Source organism: Pleurodeles waltl, chromosome 7 (genome assembly GCF_031143425.1).
Source record: "Pleurodeles waltl isolate 20211129_DDA chromosome 7, aPleWal1.hap1.20221129, whole genome shotgun sequence".
NCBI classification, from domain to species: domain Eukaryota; kingdom Metazoa; phylum Chordata; class Amphibia; order Caudata; family Salamandridae; genus Pleurodeles; species Pleurodeles waltl.
In genome coordinates, this window is record NC_090446.1 from 527,718,473 (window position 1) to 527,743,156 (window position 24,684).

General features: G+C 42.5%; 1 protein-coding gene across 1 annotated transcript in view; it reads right to left on the reverse strand.

Moving 5' to 3' along the window:
- LOC138304289 (serine protease 27-like) overlaps window positions 1-19,335 on the reverse strand; it is a 244,094-nt gene extending 224,759 nt beyond the window's left edge. The window contains exon 1 of the mRNA XM_069244232.1: window positions 19,226-19,335. Coding sequence (XP_069100333.1) covers window positions 19,226-19,274 — 49 coding nt within the window. The 5' untranslated portion in view covers window positions 19,275-19,335. The remainder of the gene's footprint in view (window positions 1-19,225) is intronic.
- Between the last annotated feature and the right edge of the window lie 5,349 nt (window positions 19,336-24,684).

A 24,684-nucleotide genomic window follows, 5' to 3' on the forward strand; every position in this document is an offset into this window, starting at 1 on the left:
GCAAAGAGGCATTAGTGTCCATCATAAAGGGCTTTAGTGAACGCAATTCCTCCATGACATCACCTAGAGTAAGATGTGTAGGTGATTTTGAGGAAGAATCAATGTCTTTTTTTGGGCGCTTGACGGAGGAGGTGTTAGATGTTTTTTTCGCAATAGCGCCAGCAGCATGAGATGAAAAGGTGCTATCCTTTAAAAAGACTGCAGCACTATCCATTGTTAAAGCTGATGGTAGAGAAGATTTAGTTATATGTGTGCGCACCACTCAAAGAGGATTATTGGACTTGGAGAAAGATGATGACTGGCAATTCTGAGAGTTATGTGGTCTCCCCATAAAAGCCAGAAATAAAAGCCAGAAATGAAATTATATTAGGACAAGAAGCTGCTGCCAGAAGTTTCCAACAACAGAGCAAACTATAATAAAAAATATAAATAGAAAATCCTAAATTATTCTCTTATAACAGGCATGACAAAATACCACAAGAACAAAGCACTTTACTGCACATAGTCAAACAGTTGGTGACTACTTTTAAGGGAACCTTCTGAAAAGGAAAAAATCCCCTCCATCAAAGGAAAGCATTTACCATGTTATGAAGAGCAATTTGAAAGAGCTCCTTGACAAGAGCTGCCAGTGAATACTGAAAGTTGAACACCTCAGCTAAATGTGTTTGAAGACAGAGGTCAAAAGTTCAGCTGGCTGTCAGAAGGTAATAAATATTCCATTGCAGAGGAAACTAGATTTGTAGAATCACATCCAGGCAAGCAGTTAAAAGTCAAATAGAAACATCTCTTTGAAAGTTTAGGTTTGTGCAGAGGCTTACAGAGTGAAACGCAAATGACACAGATAAATAATTACCTCAGGCCCTCACATGAAATCTAGTCTCTGACATGACTTCAAAACTGATGTCTATGTAAGATAAAGGCATATTTATGCAGCCCATGCTCAAAAATGCTGAAGAAATTAATCATTTTGATGTGAAAACATCTCCTTCTTTCCAGGAAGTGCTGAAGCCTCACAGAGCTCTAAAGAGCAGCGGCCATCTTGCGTGACCTCCAGCCACGCGTTCCCCCCCCATTTAGACAATATAACACAGCTATACTCACAGGGCACCAGCTTATGGACGGATGTAAGTTAGCTCTGGAGAGCCAAGAGCAGAACTTTAAACATAACTTGAGCTTGTCAGTACAGTGCTAACCCACCTTTTCCCTGAAATGAGTGTGCTTTTCCAGCAATACTTTCCTGTATGAAGTTGATTAAATTAAGGGTCCATTATATTTGTGGTTATTCAGTAGTGGATATAGAAAATAATTTTCAAGATGCTGTACAATAAACATTTCCTGTTGAAATCTTTATGGGAGGCACATTTTATTATATATTGAGTACATTATTTTTGTTATTTTAGGCTTGTCCAAACAAATTCTCTGCATGCAATGTTATGAAATGGTGCAAGCCAGGCCCACCAGACTATGGACCAAAGTAGAGACTCAGCTATTCAGACAGAGCCTTCCAATACAGAGAGAAGTGCACGCTAATGAAAACATTTGATTTTTAAAGTAATAGTCATTAGTCTACAAAGTGCTTCTCATCTTACCAGGGGTAGAAGGTGCTAGATAAGTTATTAAATCCTATACATAAATACATGTAACATGCTTGCTAATGTTGATAAGACACTGTTATCAAGTTGATTGTATATATAACAGAGAGCCAAACTATTTCAAATTGTAAATTTGGTACAAAATAGCCTACTCTTTCCATGCTCATTTGAATCTCATTTGAGAAAAGTCCTGTTGCGAGGCACTGTTACTATATAACCACTTTGGCAAATCATGTTATCACTATGAAAGGAGGCAGTATCTGACATTTCATCACATGATATGGAGTAAGGGCAAAGTCCTCGTCTCTGTGCTGATAACGTCACACAACTGTTTGCTGTACAGGCATCCATTTACAGTGTCTGTAATTTGTAAATAGCAGTGCACAAGCGTGCAGTGCAAATGATTTCAAAGCAGATCAAAATGTCCATGATTCCCGCTTTCATAACTTGTGTTTCCACCAGTAAAACCCTCCCTTGTGTGTTTCCAAAAACATGATTGACATGTGTATACTTTATAATTATCCTGTGTTTATGGTTACAGCTGTTTGAGACTTGAGTTTTCCTTTCACGGAGGTTGGTGATGGATACAGTAAACCAATACTGCTATTTAACTTATTTCACTTCACTCAACATTTAAAGCATTTTAAACCATACTTTGCCAAGGAAACTGAGGGATCACTGGGCGCTGCATCCACTTTTCCCTAGTTTGCTGGCTGGAGTTTGTGTTTTACAGTAACAGATCTCCATCTTTCATTGCGGCAGAGTGATTTCTTTTTCCTCGCATTTGCAAGCCTAGTGGATGCTGATATTTGGACAATAAAACAGCAACACACAAGCACTCGAAGACAGATAAAAGCAACTCCTCCCCCCAGCATCCCTTCTCATGGATTGGTATTATTGACTTCAAGAGAGAAGCACAGTCGTGTTTTGTGTGCAGCATGTTACCAATACAGACACAATGTAATGCACTGTTGCATTGTAGTTGGAAAAGCAAAACTACGAGTCTCAGAATCCAAAGTGCAGTTGGTGAAAACACCTGGCTGGATGACAGTGAATATTATGAAATGTTGCTTTCTTTTTTGGAGGACCCAACACCTGCAGGTTGCTACTGGGCTGCCTCTTTCAGTTGGATACCGTTCCAAAATGTCCATAACGTGAAAAATACTGCACTTATTCTGCCTGTTTACTGCAGTTGCCTAATTTTTTTGTTGCAGTATATATGTAGGGGCACATGGCACATTGAACTGAACGTATATGGTTACCAGCTAAAATGCACCTGCAGCCGTGAATGCGCATTCCCACATGCTATAAATCCATGTCCATCTAATGCTGCACATTGTACATAAGTAGCTCTCTGTGTGCATACATAGTGGTGCATGTATGATTCTAGCACTGCATACTTTGAGATATGCATGTGCATCTCCATAGCCCCACCCACACCCCATCCCTGTTTCTTCTCCCCTTCCAACCCGCTCTACCATTACTGTTTCTTCGCCCTCTCCTATCTGCCCTCCCATCCCTGTTTCTTCTCCCCCTCCTGTCCCTGTTTCTTCCCCCACTGCCCAGTGTGTATCGCAATGCTGTACAGTCCTGCCAAAAGCAAGTGCCAAACCCAATAGGTCTGAAAGGCGAGACCGATTGGCTTTGCTAATGCTTGTTTCCCCTGTTTTTCACCTATTTCCTCTTACAGGTTCATTATATACCAGATACCTCCATGCAGAGATGAAGGTACATCAGGGTTTCTTGGCAGGACTCACTTCACGGAACCTGACAGAATGTTTTAAGACCTCAATCTTTACACTATTTACATTGGATCTCAATATCAATAATGAGTAAATTTGGGCCAAGATTTGCTAACACTTTCTGCTGCATTTGAGGCCACAAGTGACATAAACTAGGGCAATGAGTTGACTTTAGATTTTTTTCCACTTTGTATTGGAAAGTAGCCCAAAAGCAACACAAAGTAATATGTGCCGTTCTGCTCTCGCTCTCTCGTGTAACAAAGCGCAGGTGCTGTGCTGCTTTGCATGAAAACTAGTACATTTGGGGCCAGATTTACTAAACTGTCACCCAATGCAACACAGCAGCCAGAAACGTTGTGCTGCATCGCGTGGCTAGGAGGGAGCAGGAGAGCTCCATATCTGCAGAGACATGGCTCTCCCTCCCTTTACCAAGCGCTGGCACGGATTTTAGTTGTTGTGCGCCACACACACATCTTTGTGCCACAGTGCTGGGTGTGTACATGAGTCTACCATAGGTTTTGTACTGAAACAGTACCCTTCCAGTAAAAAAAAGACTATGCCTAGACAACTTATAAGACTTTTCTCACTTTGTATGTGTGCTACACAGTGCAGCACACATGCAAAGTGAAAAAAGAAAGGAAAATGAAAACATTTCTCCTTCTAACACCTTGTTTCAAAAGGCATTATTTGTTGATGCAAAACCCTGTCTCACAATTTTAGTAGATACGGTTTTGTGTAAAAAAGATGGGTGGTTGCATGGGAACGCCCACTTAACGCCCCCTTGACGTTAAGTAATGTAAAGCAGTGCTTTGCACTGCTTTACATTACTTTTATTCAATTTCCAGAGTAAAATAACTTTTGCGCTGGAAAGTAAATAATTTTAAAAACATTTGTACTGATTTGCATCACTTTCACGATGCAAACCCATCCCAGTATGTTAGTAAATCACCTTCCAGGTCCCTTGTCTCAACATCAATGCTATTTGGCTTGAACAACTCGTATACAGAAGAGCAGTGTTTGAAACCCAATTCCAACAGCACCCGAGTAGAATTTGAATATAAACAATGAGTGAGTTAATTATTAATATGGATTGAGGCCCAGATTTATTCATTTTTGCGTTGGGTTTGCATCACTTTTTGATGCAACTCGACACAAGATGTATTTTGGGATTTACTAAACCAAACAAAGCCCAGTTGTGTGGCTTTACAATGGCTTAGCTAAAAAGGAGAACACAACACAGCGCTTAGTGCAGCTTTGCGTTACTTTGCATCAGAAGGCGTTCCAAGGGTGGAGCATAAGCATTCCTATGCATCCACCCATGGATTTAGATGCAAACCCAGATTTACTAAAGTCTGAAAACTTAGGTTTGTGCTAAAATGGTGCACCAACCTGAGGCTTCATTAACAAGGAGAAATAACTGCATTTCTCTTCATTACTTCCTCTTTCCTTATGTGCTGCATTCGGCAGCATCCATGCAAAGAGGAATATGCTCTAAGGAGTGTTCTTGTGCAGGAAGGTATCCCTTCTTGCATAAAACATCCCTGCTCACAACACAGGCACCCCATGAACGGCATTTACACCTTGGTGCAAGGGTATCTACGTTGGCGCTAGCAGCCACAAGTGCAGCAGTGCTGGGAGAGACCTGAACAGCTCCATATCTTTATGAAAATGGTGCAGATCAGCTCTCTCCCCTTCACGCAACACTGCATACCAACTTGCTTTGCTGTGTTGCGTGAAACATTAGTACATCTGGGTCTACGTTTGGCTTGGATACCAATATTGAAGAGGCTGAAATCTTTTCCCATTGGATCTAATTATAAGTGCTATGTGAGTGGCATTTCAAACATTGATGATTCGGTTGTTTTTAGTATGGACGATGTTCTGGGTTAAAATTTAAATGAACAATATTAGACTGGCCACAATACTGATGACGTTTTGGCTGTGTCTCCAAATTAATGATGGTTGCATGGATCTCAATTTGGCAATGCTTGAATTAGTATTCATCGTTGATATTTCACTTCTTTCTCATGTCAAAGTTGTTTGGGTGCATGTAACTGTCAGCAGTATTGTGGTTGGATCTTAATGTCAATAATAGGTCGACTGGATCCATTCAGCAATGAAGTTTGGATTATATCGAATTATTCCATATGTTTAAACTGGATTTCATTAGTTACAATATTTGAATTGGATCTAGTTTTGGAGTTTTTTGGAAGCATATAATTACCGGAGTTTGGACTGAATCTAATCCTCAATAATATCAGGTTGATTATACTTGTCATCAGGGCAGGCTGGGACCGAAAATAAACCCAGGCATAACATTTAAAGTGGTCCACTATCGAGCGAGAGACCTAAAAAGGGGCTCGCGTTTGCTAATAAAGGCAATATAAACTTGTAAAGACACTGTGTAGGTGTTTTGCGAACGAAGGATAGGCCATTGTATGCATTTGTGTTTGCTGCAGGCAGTGTTTATGGTAATGTCGGTGAAATCAAAATGAGAACACAAACAGCCAAAAACCACCCCACACACTTACTTGTCAGAGGAGCCCTCTGGCTCAGACAGATTGCCCTATAATAGGCCAGTCTAACCCTGTTTTTATCATTACGTGGGACAAATCTAGCAATTGCTGACATCAGGATTACACTTCAATATACACAACACATGCCTTGTTGCTCAACAATGGTATCATTTCTAAAAAAAAAAAAAAAAACCTATTAGCGGGTTTATTAGACACAGTGGGGGGGTAGTCTTGCTAACGATCTATGTCAGGCTATCAAGTTATCAATTCTGGCCGTCCTTGTACAAATCATAGCTGTTTGACGTGTTGGTTCAGCTGGTTCAGGTGAAGCTAAGAAACACTACAAGACCCAGAAGGCACCAATTGGTAAAATGAGAGGCCAGAACTAGAGAATGTTGTCCTCCCGACATGGTGCAACAGGAAATCCCTGCAGATGGGTAAATATCTACACTCATTACAACGTTGCAATTCTGCCCTCAATATTTGTAGTCTGGCACCCTAATTTGGGAAACATCATTTCTTCTAGATGCATGTATGAAGCTGGTATTTTGTGCCGTAGCCAGGGCACAAGTCGGGGTACATGCAAGTGGACGGTGTCCACCCATTAGTTTCACAGTGTGAACGCTGCCTCCCGCCAAGAAGTTGGGCACCAGTATTATATGATGGAATTGTCCCACTGTAATTTGTGGACACCGGGACACACAGCAGCGCCTGCATGTTGCAGGCGGCTAGGGGGCTGCTTTCATGTTTAACCCCTTGGTCGCCATGGACGTAATGGTTACGTCCAGTGGCGCGTCACCACAGACGTAACCATTACGTCCTGTGACCGGCCCTCAGGGGAAGCACTAGCGCTCCCTCTGAGGGCCTCCCCTTCGATCCCTGACACCCCCCTTCTAATGACATCAGTGCACGATCGCACGCTGACATCATCAGAGGGTGCCAGACGAGCAGGAAGCAATTTACTTTTAGCGTGTCGAAGGAACAGGAGGTGAGTTTCTCCTACGGCCGGGGGTGGGATTGCACAGAAAGAGGCATCAGGGGAAAGGGAAGGCTTTTCCTTTCCCTCAATGTCTCTTTTAGCATTCCTGCTGCCCGATCGCAATGCGATTGGGCAGCAAGAATGCCACTAGGCACCAGGGATTTTTTTTTGTGTGTCTGTGTGTTTTTTTGTGTAAAGGGAAGTGGCCCCTTGGGCAAGGGTCGCTCCCCTAAGGGGGCATAATATTTTTCACCATTTCTGCACCCCTTGGGGCAGAACGGCATTTTATTTGTAGAGCAGAATCCACTTAGCTCCAGGGACCATGTGTGTACGTGTGTGCTTTGTGTGTGGGGGGGTGGCCCCTTGGGCAAGGGTTGCCCCCCAAAGGGGGCAATATATTCTATGTCATTTCTGCCCCACTGAGGGGCAGATCAACCTATTTTTTTAGGCCCATCAGCCCCCCGGGGGGGGGGACAGAAGCTACTAAGGCGCCAGGGATTTTTTTCTTTTTTTTGTGTGTGGGTGGCGGCCCCTTAGGCAAGGGAATTCAGCACTGTACTGGTGGCCATTTCTGCCCCCCCTTGGGGGCAGATCGGCCTAGTTTTTTTAGGCCCATCTGCCACCAAGGAGGGCTGAGAATACCAGACACCATGGAACATTTCTAAATGCTTGGTGGCGGGGTGTTTGTCAACTGGCGAAGTATTTGCATTTGTGATTATTATAACAGTTTATTTCTCCTTTTTGTTCTAGTTCAAAACATTTGCGTCCTTTGCTGTGGCTTGTTGTGGTTTTGGCAGTGGTTAACCTGCGGTATGCATAGTTGCATGTTTTAGGTAAGGAAATAAATTTACTCCAAAGGAGCATTGTTGCCATGCATGAATAACATGTTTGTAGGTGGTGTACTAAATGCAGGATTATGTGTGAAATTGTCCTTAGATTTGTGCACAATGATATTTGTGTTGTCTTATGTCTAATTTGCTTTTCTTTTGTCTTTTTAGTGGGATATCATTGGTGATTGCTGTGGCAGAGTAGTTGCTGGTGAGTCTAGCTTTTTCAGGCAAGTGAGTGGTATAGTTTTTGAGTTTATAACTCTTAGTGATAAAGCCACACTTTGTTTATTACTTATCTTACACAGTGCTGGTTGTTGGTGGTGCATTTGTCCAGTTACTTTTCATAGGAAGGATCATGGCTAGCCAAAGAATGACCGCTCAGCAGGTTCTTGGTGTGCTTTTTGAGTCGTCTTCTGACCATGATTATGAGACTGACTCTGCATCTGCGGCAGAGGAGGAAGTGCAAGATTCTGATGAATTTTCTATCAATAAGGAATCATCTGATGATGAAGCTACTCTCAGTGTGGATGAAGTCCCTGTTTTAGAGGAGGACATTGATGTGCCAATGGTGCAGCAGCCAGCGGCTGAAAGGCTTCCCATTGGAAGACCTGAACTCTGAGTTGCCCCAAACATGGAGCAGCCACGGTTGGCTGCCTTTACTGGTCTCCCAGGGTGTAGAGTGAATACGGAAAACTTTCCGTTATTTATAGACAATGTATTTTTGGAAGAGATTGTTGAGCAGACTAATTTGTATGCGGAGCAGTATTTGAGGGACAACGCTGCCAGACTTAGGCCACACTCTAGAGCTAGCCGGTGGATTCCCACAAACCTGGAAGAGTTAAAAAAGTTCTTAGGTTTAACTTTTTTGATGGGGCTGATTAAGAAGCCATCACTGCCTTCATACTGGTCTACTAGTCCCTTGATGGCAACTGCTATATTTTCTGCAACCATGAGTCGTAACCAGTATGAGCTTCTTCTTCGGATGCTGCATTTCGTTGATAATGCTTTAGCCTTGCCACAAGAGCCCCCTGATTCTGACCGTCTTTTAAAGATTAGACCTGTCCTTGATCATTTTGTAGATCGGTTTTCAGAGGTCTATGTTCCAGGCAAAAAAAAATCTGAAGATGAGTCTTTGGTCCTGTTTAAGGGTTGTTTGGTTTTTAGGCAGTACATTCTTAGCAATAGGGCACAGTATAGAATTAAATTGTATATGCTGTCTGAAAGTAGTACAGGATATGTTTGTAATTTCCGGGTGTAAACTGGTAGGGATTCCAGTATTGACCCCCTGGTTGTCCGCCCACTTTTGGAGTTAGTGAGAAAATTGTGTTGGAACTTGGTAGACAACTGTTTAACAAAGGTCACCATTTGTACGTAGATAATTTCTACACTGGAGTGCGGTTGTTCAAGGAATTGTTCAGAGTGGACACTGTTGCTTGTGGCACAATCCGCTCTAAACAGAAACGCTATCCAAGAGAGCTTGTCTGTAAAAAACTTGAAAAGGGACAGTGCAGTGCCTTGCAGAATGATGAGCTGCTAGCTCTGAAATTTGTAGACAGTAGGGATGTGTACATGCTAACTACCATCCATGATGACAGTACTTGACCAGTGCCTGTTTGGGGTCAAGTTGCTGAAGTGTGCAAACCTGTGTGCATTTTAGACTACAAAAAGCACAACGGTGGTGTTGATAGAGTAGATCAGAGGTTGGAACCTTACACTGCTGCTCCTAAGGCTTATGTTTGGTATAAGAAATTAGTGGTTTACCTCTTCCACTTGGCAACTTTCAATGCTTTTGTTGTGTTCAAGAATAGTTCTCCAGAGTCATGGATGACATTTGTGAAATTTCAGGAGTCTGTCATAGAGAGCCTTGTTGTGCTGGAACAGGCAATAGTTCATAGAGAAGCAGTGGTGGAGGATGTGGCTAGATGGAAAGATCATCACTTTGCTGAGCACATTCCTCCTACAGCCAAAAAAGACTTTCCTGCTAAGAGCTGTAGAGTCTGTGCTCGAAGAGGTGTCAAGAAGGAGACTAGGATGTATTGCCCTGATTGTCCTTCAAAGCCTGTGCTGTGTGTGGGTGGCTGTTTCAGGAGCTCCCTCACACAGAAGAATTATTGGAAAATACAGTGAGTGTAAACTTTCATATGTTCAGTTTCACTGTGGGCATTGCTGTCATGTATTCAGTTACAGCGTTTGTGTTTGTATTTTTGTACTTATTTATAATTAGTTGGGGGGTTCTTTGTTGTTTAAAAACAAAAAAAAGTGATGGCGGTGTGCGTGGAGTGGCGCTTGGCTGCCAGTGGGGTGGCGCTTGGCTGGTGGTGTGCCTGCGTAGTGGTTCTTGGCTGGCGGGGTGCGTGGCGTAGCGCTTGGCTGGTGGTGCGTGTGAAGTGAAGCTTGGCTGGCGGTGCCAGCCAAACGCCAGTCCACACGCTCCCAGCAGCTGGTGTGATTGCTGTATCAGACATATGGGCATATGAAGGTGATGGGCCCTTGAATGGCACTGTCTGTTGATGCGAGTGTTGTAATGTGCTGGGCCCGCGGCTGGCAGCGTGAATGGTCTTGTGCATGTCATGTTTGAAAGGTGTGTAAATGGACTGTAAAGCAATTGGTACCTTGTCGCTGCTTTACAGCTCACAAGCTGTGAGTCATTGGTTCAGTTTTTTAGCCTTTCAGTTATTAACAGTGCATTTCACTTTTGTGAAATCTCTTGTTAATAAAAGTTTATCTACTGAATCATCACTCACCCTCATGCCAAATCCAACCAATATGTATGGTAAAAATGACAAAACCTGCTCCTCTGTAATCAGGCGTCGCAGCACACCTGTGACACGCTAGTTGTCTCGGGTGGGACCCCAATGATGAAGCATGCCACCAACTTGGTTGGTGGTTGAGGGGTCTGTTTAACATAACCTAAGTGTGTTTCTTTTCACAATTTTGTTGTTTGGAACATCATAAAGGTACGTGGACACATCAAAATGATCTATTACAAAACTACCTGGGTTTGGGGGAAGGGGGACACCTATGTTTTTGGTCCCGGGTGTGGCCTTCATCTATGAAAACCTACCAAACCAGACATTTTTGACAACTAGACACCCTAAAAAGTCCAGGGAGGTGTGGCTTGCATGGATCCCCCAACATTTTCTTACCCAGACTCCTCTGCAAACCTCAAAATTTGCTTAAAAAAGCATATATTCCTCACTTTTCTTTGTCGGATCAGCGCTCCAGCACAAATTTTCTACCACCCAGCGTTCCCCTCAGTCTCCCAAGTAAAATGATACCTCACTTGTGTGGATCCCCAAAGCAGAGTCAGCCTAAAGATGTATAAAAGAAAAATATGTTTATCAACTCGATGTGTTATCCCCTCAATCTCTACAGGTTTTTGGCCTTTTTCTGTTGCAGACACCTGGGCCACTCACACAAGTGAGGTAACATTTTTTTCGGGAGACTTGGGGGAACGCTAGGTGGAAGGATATTTGTGGCTTCTCTCAGATTCCAGAAATTTCTGTCACCGAAATGTGAGGGAAAAGTGTTTTTTTTGCCAAATTTTGAGGTATGCAAAGGATTTTGGGTAACAGAAGCTAGTCAGAGCCCTACAAATCACCCCATCTTGGATTCCCTTAGTTGTCTAGTTTTAAAAAATGCACAGGTTTGGTAGGTTTCCCTAGGTGCCAACTGAGTTAGAGGCCAAAATCCACAGCTAGGCACTTTGCAAAAAACAGCTCTGTTTTCGTTGGGAAAATGAGATGTGTCCACGTTGAGTTTTGGGGCTTTTCCTGTCGCGGGCACTAGGCCTACCCATACAAGTGAGGTACTATTTTTATTAGGAGACTTGCGGGAACGCTGGGTGGAAGGAAATTTGTGGCTCTTCTCAGATTCCAGAACTTTCTGTCACCAAAATGTGAGGAAAAAGTGTTTTTTTACCAGGTTTTGAGGTTTGCACAAGATTTTGGGTAAGAGAGCCTGGTGAGAGCCCCACAAGCACCCCATCTTGGATTTCCCGAGGTGTCTTGTTTTCAAAGATGCACAGGTTTGGTAGGTTTTCCTAGATGCCGGCTGAGCTAAGGATTAAAATCCACAGCTAAGCGCTTTCCAAAAAACACATCAGTTTTCAATGTAAAAATGTGATGTGTCTATGTTGCGTTTCCAGCCACGGGCATTAGGCCTACCCACGCAAGTGAGGTACCTTTTTGATCAGAAGGCTTGGGGAAATACAGAATAGCACAACAAGTGTTATTGCCCCTTGTCTTTCTCTGCATTTTTTCCTTCCAAATGTAAGACAATGTGTGAAAAAGATGTCTATTTGAGAAATGCCCAGTAATTCACATGCTAATATGGGGACCCGGGAATTCATAGATGTGCAAATAACCACTGCTTCTCAACACCTTATCTTGTGCCCTTTTTGGAAATACAAAGGTTTCCTTGATACCTATTTTTCAGTCTTTATATTTCACCAAATGAATTGCTGTATACCCAGTATACAATGTAAACCCATTGCAAGGTGCAGCTCATTTACTGGCTCTGGATACCTAGGGCTATTGATGAACCTACAAGCCATATATATACCCGCAAGTAGAAGAGTCCAGCAGACATAACGGTATATTGCTTTCAAAAATCTGCCATCGCAGGAAAAAGTTACAGAGTAAAATGTGAGAAAAATGGCTGTTTTTTTTCAGCTCAATTTCAATATTTTTTTATTTCAGCTGTTATTTTCTGTAAGAAAACCTTGTAGGATCTACACAAATGACCCCGTGCTGAATTCAGAATTTCGTCTACTTTTCAGAAATGTTTACCTTCCTAGGATCAGCATTGGTTTTACACCCATTTCTGTCAATAACTGGAAGGAGGCTAAAATCATAAAAAATAGTAAAAATGGGGTGTGTCCCTGTAAAATGCCAAAATTGTGTTGAAAAATGTGGTTTTCTGATTCACGTGTTCCTGTTCCCGAAAGCTGGGATGATGATGATTTTAGCACCGCAAACGCTTTGTTGATGCCATTTTCAGTAAAAAAACTATAATCCTTTTTCTGCAGACCTTTTCCCCCATTTTTAGAAAAAAAAACGAAAATCTTGTTGTATTTTGGCTAGTTTCTTGGTGTCCTTCAGGGAACCCACAAACTCTGGGTACCTCTAGAATCCCTTGGATGTTGGGAAAAAGGACACAAATTTGGCATGGGTAGCTTATGTGGACAAAATGTTATGAGGGCCTAAAGCGCAAACTGCCCTAAATAGGCAAAAAAAGGCCTGCCACTTGATGGGGAAAAGTCTTGGCAGCGAAGGGGTTAGGATTCCAATTGGGCCTAAACCAAAGACGGAATTTAATGGGACATCTGCTCTGCTGTTGTTTCAGAGTGATCCTGGCTGGGAGCTATGTGAGCCTTGCACACAGGTGCCAATGCAATGTAGAGGAAACAAAGGCACAGGTTATCTTTTCACAAGTATTTAAAAGAAGCTACGATTGATTTGGAGGCAAGTTTTTGATTTTGTTCAATAGCTGTGCATGCACTTTAAGAATGTCGGATTGATTGGTCTGGAAGAGTATTTACACACACAAAAATGTAAATACCACTAGTTATTTAATGTAATTCATTTATAGTGCTACTCGTTCCAAGTAGGGTGTCTCCGTGCTTTACATCACATACTCACATTTTATAATGACAAAACAATCATAGAATTGTGTAGATCGATGTACAGGATGTAATTGTAATTGTATTTACATAGCGCATACTACCCCTCACAGGGCGTCATATTGCTTTTCAGCGAGTAGCACACCACTGCGGAACCCAAAAAAGGATTGGTGATGGATTAGTATAGGAAAATATGAGGATGTGTTACAGACACTGAGGATTACAATTTGTAGGAGTCACATGTCCTTCATAGGTCACTGTGCTATATTAGTAGGGTTGCAATGTATGAACTGCAGGTAACAAAAAAAAGGATCTGTGTTAAAATCAGTTACCCACTTACCTTTTTAAATAAAAGAAAAATCTGTCATCTGCATTTATAAGGTGTGCTTTGCAGAAAACACATTAACCCTCTATGCCACTTTGAGGCAAAACTGTGACTAGACAAAACACTGATCTCTCCAACAAGTGTATTAACCATTAGAGTTATCTCACCATTACTAGTATTCCAAGAGAATTACTAGACACACAGAGATCTCTGCAGCAGGTGCCTTAACCCCAAAAAGATATTCCAAAATGTAGAATTTTCAACCAATTAAACCAGAACAGATTTACTGCCATGTTTCTCCTCATTGCCAATTTTTTTTTGTACCAGATGTTTTTTTTTTAAAGTATACGTTGACTGTCACACTGCCTTCCATTACTCCGCCCCTTGTGAATCCACCTCCGTTCCATTGCCATACCTTGACCCCGAAATTATGGGTTCCCAAAGTAAAGATTTTCCAATTCAAGCACTGCTATAAGGATTGCACACGCAGAAGCAAAGCTGCAAAACAGTTTCAAACCTGGGTGCTTCCAGGGGCTGTGGGGGACACCCTTAATCATTTTTAAATCAGGTCTTGGCCTGATAGTGAAAGTCAGATCCGCCGTCTGCTGCAACAGTGACAACAGTGACATCAAATCATAGAAGGCTGAGTATTGATGGGTGAGCCACTACAGGGAGTGCAGAATTATTAGGCAAGTTGTATTTTTGAGGATTAATTTTATTATTGAACAACAACCATGTTCTCAATGAACCCAAAAAACTCATTAATATCAAAACTGAATATTTTTGGAAGTAGTTTTTAGTTTGTTTTTAGTTTTAGCTATGTTAGGGGGATATCTGTGTGTGCAGGTGACTATCACTGTGCAGAATTATTAGGCAACTGAACAAAAAAAAATATATACCCATTTCAATTATTTATCATTACCAGTGAAACCAATATAACATCTCAACATTCACAAATATACATTTCTGACATTCAAAAACAAAACAAAAACAAATCAGTGACCAATATAGCCACCTTTCTTTGCAAGGACACTCAAAAGCCTGCCATCCATGGATTCTGTCAGTGTTTTGATCTGTTCACCATCAACATTGCGTGCAGCAGCATCCACAGCCTCCCAGACACTGTTCAGAGAGGTGTACTGTTTTCCCTCCTTGTAAATCTCACATTTGATGATGGACCACAGGTTCTCAATGGGGTTCAGATCAGGTGAACAAGGAGGCCATGTCATTAGATTTCCTTCTTTTATACCCTTTCTTGCCAGCCACGCTGTGGAGTACTTGGATGCGTGTGATGGAGCATTGTCCTGCATGAAAATCATGTTTTTCTTGAAGGATGCAGACTTCTTCCTGTACCACTGCTTGAAGAAGGTGTCTTCCAGGAACTGGCAGTAGGACTGGGAGTTGAGCTCGACTCCATCCTCAACCCGAAAAGGCCCCACAAGCTCATCTTTGATGATACCAGCCCAAACCAGTACTCCACCTCCACCTTGCTGGCGTCTGAGTCGGACTGGAGCTCTCTGCCCTTTACCAATCCAGCCACGGGCCCATCCATCTGGCCCATCAAGACTCACTCTCATTTCATCAGTCCATAAAACCTTAGAAAAATCAGTCTTGAGATATTTCTTGGCCCAGTCTTGACGTTTCAGCTTGTGTGTCTTGTTCAGTGGTGGTCGTCTTTCAGCCTTTCTTACCTTGGCCATGTCTCTGAGTATTGCACACCTTGTGCTTTTGGGCACTCCAGTGATGTTGCAGCTCTGAAATATTGCCAAACTGGTGGCAAGTGGCATCGTGGCAGCTGCACGCTTGACTTTTCTCAGTTCATGGGCAGTTATTTTGCGCCTTGGTTTTTCCACACGCTTCTTGCGACCCTGTTGACTATTTTGAATGAAACGCTTGATTGTTCGATGATCACGCTTCAGAAGCTTTGCAATTTTAAGAGTGCTGCATCCCTCTGCAAGATATCTCACTATTTTTGACTTTTCTGAGCCTGTCAAGTCCTTCTTTTGACCCATTTTGCCAAAGGAAAGGAAGTTGCCTAATAATTATGCACACCTGATATAGGGTGTTGATGTCATTAGACCACACCCCTTCTCATTACAGAGATGCACATCACCTAATATGCTTAATTGGTAGTAGGCTTTCGAGCTTATACAGCTTGGAGTAAGACAACATGCATAAAGAGGATGATGTGGTCAAAATACTCATTTGCCCAATAATTCTGCACTCCCTGTATATTAACAGGGATAGCTGAGGAAATGGACTGGCTTGGCTCTAGAAGCCCTGCATGAGCAAAGTCATGAAAATACTTGCCATGCAAATAAAGGTATATAAAAATACAATAAAGATGCTTCAAATTTAAAAATAAAAGTGTATTTTTGTAACACGTGGAAGTTTTTCACCTTAGTACTATAGATTATATCCCTTCAGTTCTTGAAAGTAATTGTGTGAAAACAGAGAAATATTGAGGGCTCCCCCTAGCTGATACTGCCACTAGTGAAACCACACTGAAGTATAAGAAAAATTGATGGATGGATTGCTTGTGGGTATTGTGGTACTGATTCCAGGGAGAGCTATCCTTTGGTTGCATGATAAATGTGAGGTTGGTTTAGATGTAGTCGTACCAAGAATAAGAACATGAGAGATATCTGCTGCTAGGTGGATGACAACCTTTTAAGGGCACTGTGTGTGCCCAGCTTGTAAAACTTAGTGTTTTATCCACTGTAGGTAGTGAGACACCAAACTTCATCCCCATTTGGGCTGTTAATTCCTTTAGACAGGGAACTCAAGTAACGGGCGTAAGTAGGGATCAGCTTTCATTTCTTATATCTTGTAAAGTGCTCAAATGTACTCATGATAGACCTGCTAAAGATATTTGCACGTCTTAAGATTGGATGTCGCTTCCTATGATGACATTTCTTGTAAGTTCAAGATACCACTTCCTGTAATGTCATGCGCAATGTCACGCGCTGTGATGTGACTTGCATATTGCCTTACTTAGTTAGTCCATCCACTTATTTTTTTAGAACTTGAGCCCTAGCCATATCATGATGGGCTTTTCTGGCACTGCGCAGAGCTGAACACCTGCATAAAGTGAATTTTAATGATTTTTATAAGACAGCACAGCTCGGAAACAATAGACAAGGTTTGCTTCTTTCAGTTTCTGAGCTGTGCTGTCTGAAAATAAATCAATAATTAATAGAAATACCTGGTTATATTAATTTATTGCAGGAACATAAAACAGGCCCTAGGTTCGGTTATGGGTTGGGCCAGAAAGACCATAAAGGTATGGTCCCTGAAGCGCAAAGATTTTTATTTTTTTTCATGTCACCCTATCTTAACCCTTACACCTTTGTAGTTTGTCATCACTGTCCACTGACATACATGAAAAGACACAGCTGCCAAGTGGTCATATGGCTTGTGGGCAGTGGTCAAAGTAGGCGGGATCGGAGGAACACGATGTGCTCCTACTTTTTTAATTAATGAAAAACTGTTCCCCTACTTCTTATTAAAAGACAACCGCCCGGACGGTAAACTCCGATCATGCAAATGCTTCAGGTTAAGTTTCATTCATGGACTCTCCGGTGCAGTGAGACCAAGGGAGGGGCAGGCAGCTTAACAATAAACAGGCTTTCTTGGCAGCATGCCTCCTCGCCTAAAGAAATGCAAATGCGCACAACTGGTTAATCTGCAAATGTAAAGGGGTGCTTGAGAGCAGATACTGGTTTAATTGCTCGAATCACATTCTTCTCTACTGGTAGTGCAAGGGAATTACCACCTGAGCTGTGCAGTGTGTGCTTTTCATGGCAGTTAATAAAAATTGATTATTACCTACAGTCTGGGTTTTGCTAAAACCTACAGGCTGAATTTAAGAAAAATTGTGCTGCATCCACTGCAGCGCCACTTTTCTTGCACCCCTATGCGCCCCCCTAACGCCACCACGTGTGCGCCATAATTAACATAGGGCACACGATGACGGTAGTTAGGGAACCAGCATCAAAATTGTTGACGCTAGTCTAGCTCTTTGCAGGATTAGTGCCAAACATTTTGACGCTAATCCTGCAAAGCACATTTAGGCCCACTGAAAACAATGATGTGACTCCTTGTAACGCCTCCTCTGTGCAGGAGTTAAAACTGCCGCTAGGAACAGCGCAAAGAAATCTTTTATATTTCATTAAGCCATTTTGCGGGGCCCCTAACTGGGAAACGCCCCCTTGCATACATTATGCCTGGTGCAGGCATAATGTGGTGCGAGGGGTTACAAAGTGGCGCAATGCACTTAGTAAATATGTTGCAGCATTTATGCCATAATATCCCCACATTAGCGTAAATAAAATGAAACTAATGTGGCAATATATTGCGCAAGGCCCTTCTTAAATTCGGGCCTTTATTTTGGATGTTTTATCTAACCTTTTTGCACATTTAGTAGCACTCTGTCTTATACTGTGTTTAATGCAAGTTTAACATAATGACGTACATTTTCTCAGTGCTTCCTGTCACAGGCTGGGCCCTCCTAGCACTAACAACACACAAGCTACAATTCTCCACTGCACCAATCAAGATGTCATTCTTTGGCTTTCTGGTTACACATAGACCTCTCATTACATTAACTAGTAGAGGTTTCATAATGCACAATAGTGCATATACCACTGATTACCTTAACTTTTTTTTCATTTAATCCGTGAGTTATTATATATTTAACTAACTAACTGAAGAATATTTTTTTTTTAGCCACACCTTTAACCCCACACCCACGCTCATTGAGACCGACCCTACTGCATGCAGCCTCACAGTTCCCTTACTCATACTTCTTTAAAGCACTTCAACCTCTGCTTGTGTGAAATATTCAACTAGTCCCGGTTTTAGAAGCAGCCCACTGCATTCTGAAACTTGTAGTTTCACTTTCAACAGTGTAAGTACGGGCTACCGAAATCGAGCTTAAATTTACAGGACTGGCCATTGGCGTAGTAAACCTGAGCGCCCCCCCCCCCTCCCCGGCAGAATTTATGGAGGGGGGCCCTACGCTCCGGACACAGTCAGGAGCTCTCAGCCTAGCGGCCTGACATCCGTGCACAGTGCCGGAGGGGGGTCCCCTGGAGCTGGAGCCACCCCCCGCACCACAGGGCCATTGTTACGCCACTGGGACTGGCTAATGACGTCATACATGACATGGTGAAACTTCACTTCCTAAAGGCACAAAAGTCAAAGAAACTCTCTCCGAGCCTCCCCCTCTAAACTTTTTCTCAAGTACAAGGTGAACGTAAGTGGGAAGTGGCCGTTGTCACAGGTGACATATACAGTCAGTCCCCTGTTTTTATTTAACTGAAAACACTATGTATAGCAGGGTTTTGAGTACAGAGTTAGAGCCTTTAATTGGAAACTCTAAAGTCTCAGGAAGCTACGTATTGTCGCTGGTTTGCAAGTCGGCTTCAAATCCAGAGATTCGAGGAGGCTATGAATTCATTTTCGGGCAGGTGCTCACAATTGCTCTCAAAAGCAGACAGCCGAAACGCAGCGACCTTTTGTTGTTCAAAACAGTAACAAATCCAACTCCAGGCCTTGTCATTCTGTCATGTCTCCCCACTCCCAGAAGCCCCTTCAGTCCCCTTGCTGACACCTACCTGAGGCGAGCAGAGCCAGTCCCAGACCCAGAACCTTAAGGTGGGACATCACTCCTGAGAGCGTGAACTGGAGGTGCCTCAACCCTCGAATCGCAGTGACTTCTGTAACCGGAGACAGCACTGGTATCTATACCCCACCCAGGTTCTGTCAGTCAAGGAACCTGCTCTTCAGGTTCGAGGCCTGTCTGAACTTTGTGTCTTCTTTCCAGGAATACCACCTGGCACAGAGTTTTTTTAGTGTCTCGAGGCAACCCGATGCACAATATATTCTTAAGCAAAAGTAGCAGCTCTCCCACATAACATGCCAACCAGGACCGGCTTTAACGCTGGTGACGCCTTGTGCGACAATCTTTTTGGACCATCCTCCGTGATCTCCTTCCCCATGTGTTCCCTACTGTCACCTTCCAACTTGCCCCTGATCTCCCCATAGGCCCTCTCGCAAATGCTTTTCATTTTTCATAGCGCTAGTCATACGAGTGTAGGGTGTCAGGGCACTTTACATCACACATAACTGTGCGGAGACAATGAATCATACGTGTGTTAAGTAATCTAGAGGAAATGTTACATAAAACAAAGAGGATTACAAGGTGTAGGAATCACGTAAGCCATAATAATAGGCAGTATATTTTAAGTGTGTTTGGTCTGAAGAAGCACAAACCTAGGATTTCAAGCATACCACAGTGCTTGCAGTTGGCTTTAGAAATAAGAATGTATTGCTATCTAAACCAATCCTTTTTAGCAACATTAGGGTCCTTAAAGGCTGGGAAAAACATGACATTCTAACCTATACCATGCAGCTTGCATGCATCTTTTTGATAATTCTTAGGTCACTGTGCTCTATTAGGATTGTAACTTATGAACTGCAAGTAACAAAAGGCTCTCTGTGACTAAAACAGTAACCCACTGAGCTATCCACATAAACATAGGGGCATATTTATACTTGTTTTGAGCCAAATTTGCTTATTTATTTTGATGCAAATTTGGTGCAAAACTAACTCCATATTTATACTTAGGCGCTAGACCCGTCTAGCGTCAAAGTTTTGGAGCTAAAGTCATTTTTTGGACATGGAAACCTACCTTGCGACAATGAGATGCAAGGTAGGCATTCCCGTGCAAAAAATGACTCTATGGCCTTAGCACCATATTTATCCCCCTGTGCTAAAATCACGCACGGGGGGAGAAGGGGTCAAATATTTTGACTCTAACCTGACTAGCGCCATTCTTTCATGCACAACTTCCATTTTTTCCTACGCCTCCCCTACCCGGTTAGCGCCATGTATTATGAAGCTAACCGGGCCTTAGCACCGGCTTGCGCCATTCCTTAAATATGGCACCCGGCTGGAGCTCTGGAATGGCGCTAGCCGGTGCTATACTTTTTGACGCAACCCTGCACTAATGCAGGTTTGCTTTAAAAAGTATAAATCAGGGCCATAGTTCCGTGATCTGCATGGTACACCTTCTTTGCAGCAGGCACATTAACCCTCTGTATTACTTTATGAGGAGTCAAAACGGCCACTAGACAAATCGCCGATCCCTCTCCAGCACGAACGTTAATCACCAGATCTCGTCATTTTTTAATGTTGCCTGAAACGTGGAAACCCACTGGACACGCAAGGAACAAATCACTTCAAAAGCACCTTCTGCAAAGTTATTTTTTCACAGAGACCTCCTCCCCCACACCAGCCTCCGAACTCAGCGCCAGGTTCAGCTGCACCGGTCACACCGCCTGACACCGCCTGGACACCGCCTGATACCCGGCCCTGGTGTTAACAATTGCACGTGCCTGCCTGCTTTAGGCTCAGTGCATCCCACGTTTGCTTCTCATGTTTCATCAATGACAATAAAAGCACACATTACCCCAGACAACTTAAGGCATTCTGGGAACAAACGTCTCAAACTAAACTCTAAGCAAGGATAAAGAATGACAGGTTGGGTGAATATTATAGTAAGAGATGTGCATAGTGCTATCATTAGCATGGCCTCCCGGCGCTATGCACGCTTTTTTTAATTAAAAGTAGTTTACTTATTTTATAAATACTTTTCTCTTTGATGCAATTAGACTGACCTTAAAATACCTCTAAAATAAAAAAATGAATATGCCCATTGGTTTCAAATGTTCCCACAGTGGACACACTGCGAGGGGCGTCTCTTAAATTAACTACATAGGTCGAAATGTCCCGGAACCATATGCATGACATGAATATTTGAGCAAAATACAAGCATTGGTAAACAGTCTGGTCTGTGTTGCATTCCAATTTATGCCTAAAAAAATTTGAATGGAGGCTGCATGGAAAAATAAAGTGATGAATATTTCAGTAAGCAATAATTAAGTGTACTTTTGAGCTATCAAAATGCATTACAGCGCAAGCACACCATAAGAGGCAGAATGGTACACCAAACAGCCAATATTATGAGGTAAGAAAAGCATGCTGCTCAGGGCTGAGCCTAAGCTCACTCTATGTATATTTTAAAGAACTGGGAATAAAAGGTCTTTGAAAGCTGCTGCTAAACCGGGGCAAAAAAACTGGGAAAAATAGGTCTTGCAGACCGCTGCTCTGTTTAAATGAGCCAAATATTCTAACTGATTTGCAATGTAAGATGCTGCACAAGGAACTGAAGGCCATATGTACAAACCGTTTTTGCAGACGGACACGGGCAATCGGGCTGTGTCCGACTGCAAAAATGCTTTTACATATCTACAAAATATATATTGCAATTCGTAATCGCAATTTGTGTTTGCGATTCAGTATTTGGAAGGGGATTATTTATGGCATCCCTTCCAAAAAACGATCTGAATGTGATGTGTGAACGTTTTGCAACCGAATTACGGTTTCAAAATATTCATATTTATTGACTCCTTGAAGCAGGTAGTAACTCATTCGCAAATGAGACGGGGTCTCCAAAGGACCCTTTCCCCTTTGAGAATGGAAACAAATATTTTTAAGAGCAGGCAGTAGTCCCAGGCACCACTGCCTACTCTTACAAAAATGAAACTTCAAAGTTTAATTTTCTTTTTTTGAACACATCCTATTTTTCTTTTAGAAAAACGGGCTGCATTTAAAAAAAAAAATTGCTTTACAAAAAAGCACTCGCAGATAGTGGTGGTCTGCTGATCTTAACAGTCCACCATCCCTATAATGGCTATCACTCCTAATAGGTCTCAAATTGCAACCTACCTCATTTATATTCATGAGGTAGGTTGATTTGCGACCCATTAGGAATCACTATTGAAAACTTTTATGTTTTCTTACATTAAGAATTTTGGGGCCAGATGTACAAAAGGATTTTACCCATTCTGTGTCTGTGGGAAAAAGCTTTCGCACATATGGCCCCTGATTTTCTAATTGCGATTCAGTAAGAATTACAATTAGGAAATCTCAAATCCTACATTTTATACAAGTGGCTCTGATTGACTTGTGATGTTGAAGTGGGAGTGGTTACTATTTACTCCCTCTAGAGGTTTGACACTTGAGAGAATCCAATGTGGTGGCCCCTGCCCTTAATGACATCAATCCCATGCACTCTTAATTCTGCACTTTTCAGAATTATCAGGAGTGGTACAATCATAATACATTTAACAGAGAGTCTGGATTTGTCAATGAGCAGTGGTTAATAGACATAATGATTCACTCACTCAAGGTGGGCAACTTCTTTTCTCTCTAGCCCTTGAAATCCATTCCAGTAAAAGGGCTTTATCTCGTATTGGGTGATTCGGAAACATCCTAGTGGGTTTTCTCAGGAAATGTTCTATTGACTAACACAGTCTGTTCCCACACAGTTGGGCAAAACAATCTACTGTAAGCATCCTCCCCTCCCGCTACCAATATGCCCTCCCCTCCCACCACCAGTAATACAGTTGCCTCTAGCTTGACCAGCAGACAACATCACATCTTTATTCTGTTCCTGAGAAACTGGGCAGACTCATTGACAACATAATTGCCTGCCTCAATGTATGAAATTGGTTTGGGGGTATCTAGGTAAATTACACTCTGTCATAATGTATGCACCAGAGTATGTGTCAGTGCTGAAGAAAGTTCACAGAGAAAAAGTATACTTTGGGTGGATACCTTCAGAAGGGGAGTGGGCGTCGCTCCTTCTCTTCAGCTCTCTTTCTTGATTCACACAGCAAATACCACTCTTTGGAAATTATTTCTGTACATATTACTGTAGCAAAGATTCTTTAGTTATACATAAGTGGAAAGTGATTATTGGTGAAAAGCAAGAAAACCTTGTACAAGAAGCAGGTTTGTCTTCACCAATGTGCTTGCAAGATGGCAGTGGCTTTGTAGATCTCCAGTCATTTGTGTATGTGTGGCATAGGATTTACGCTGGCATCACCTCTCTTGTATTGTCTGACTGATGGCCGGTAACTAAATGGTCTATAGGGTCCTTACAATAGGTATGTTTAGTACAAAACCTAACGGTTCTCATATTAATGACCTCAGTAGGAATAAAGGCTGAAAGAACATTACCTGGGTCTGAGTCTTTGGCATGCTGGTTTCAGGCACATCTTGCCAGTGGGAATTTAACCAGCCCATATTTACTTTTGTAGCTCCTTGTTAGAAGTTTTTTTTTTCATATTTAATACCATACATCAAGGGGTTTGGTAAGTGCTACATAAATACTAATATAATACTGTGGGAAACTGGCACCTTGTTTCAGTATCCCTTCCCCAAACACACACTTTCTGCCTGGTTTCTGAATGCAACCTGGACTGGAGTGCACTGGGATCTGCTAACCAGGTTCCCAGTGCCAATGTTCTTTTCCTAAAACACTGTAAATGTTATTGGACACATCTTTAGCTACCACCCAGGGCATGGGGTACTATGGGTAAGCCCCTGAGGGCAGCAACACTGATTGTGCCACCCTCAAGGGCCATGCATCCAGATGCACCCAGCACTGCCATAGCAGGCTGAGTGTCCTGGTAAAAACCTAAAATACAAACTCGACATGGCACACTCCCTGGGTGCCCTGCTACCCTACACTGCATATGTTATGGGTAAATCACCCCTCTAGCAGGCCTTCAAGTCATAAGGCAAGTTGCACCATACTATATGTGACAGCATTGTTGTATGAGCAATATGCCCCCACTGTGTCCTTGACAAACCTGGGACATAGTGAGTGAACAGAGCAGCCATTTAAATATATGTGCTGGACACTGGTCAATATGAGTTTCCCAGCTACATAATGGCTACTCTGAACCCTGGGTTGTTTGGTATCAAACAATTCGGAATGTCAAATCCAAACTGGTACCAGTACTGGATTTATTATATAATGTACCTAGGGGTCACCCTAGAGGTGCCCCCTTCAAAACTAACTATCCCTTTCATGGTTGCTGACTGGTTCAAGCAAGCCTGCCACATCTAGACAGCCAATTTACAAACCTGGGGGAGAGCCCTGTCTCTCTGGTTTCTAAAACAATGCCCTTCCTGGATGGAGGAGCTAACACCCCCTCACTC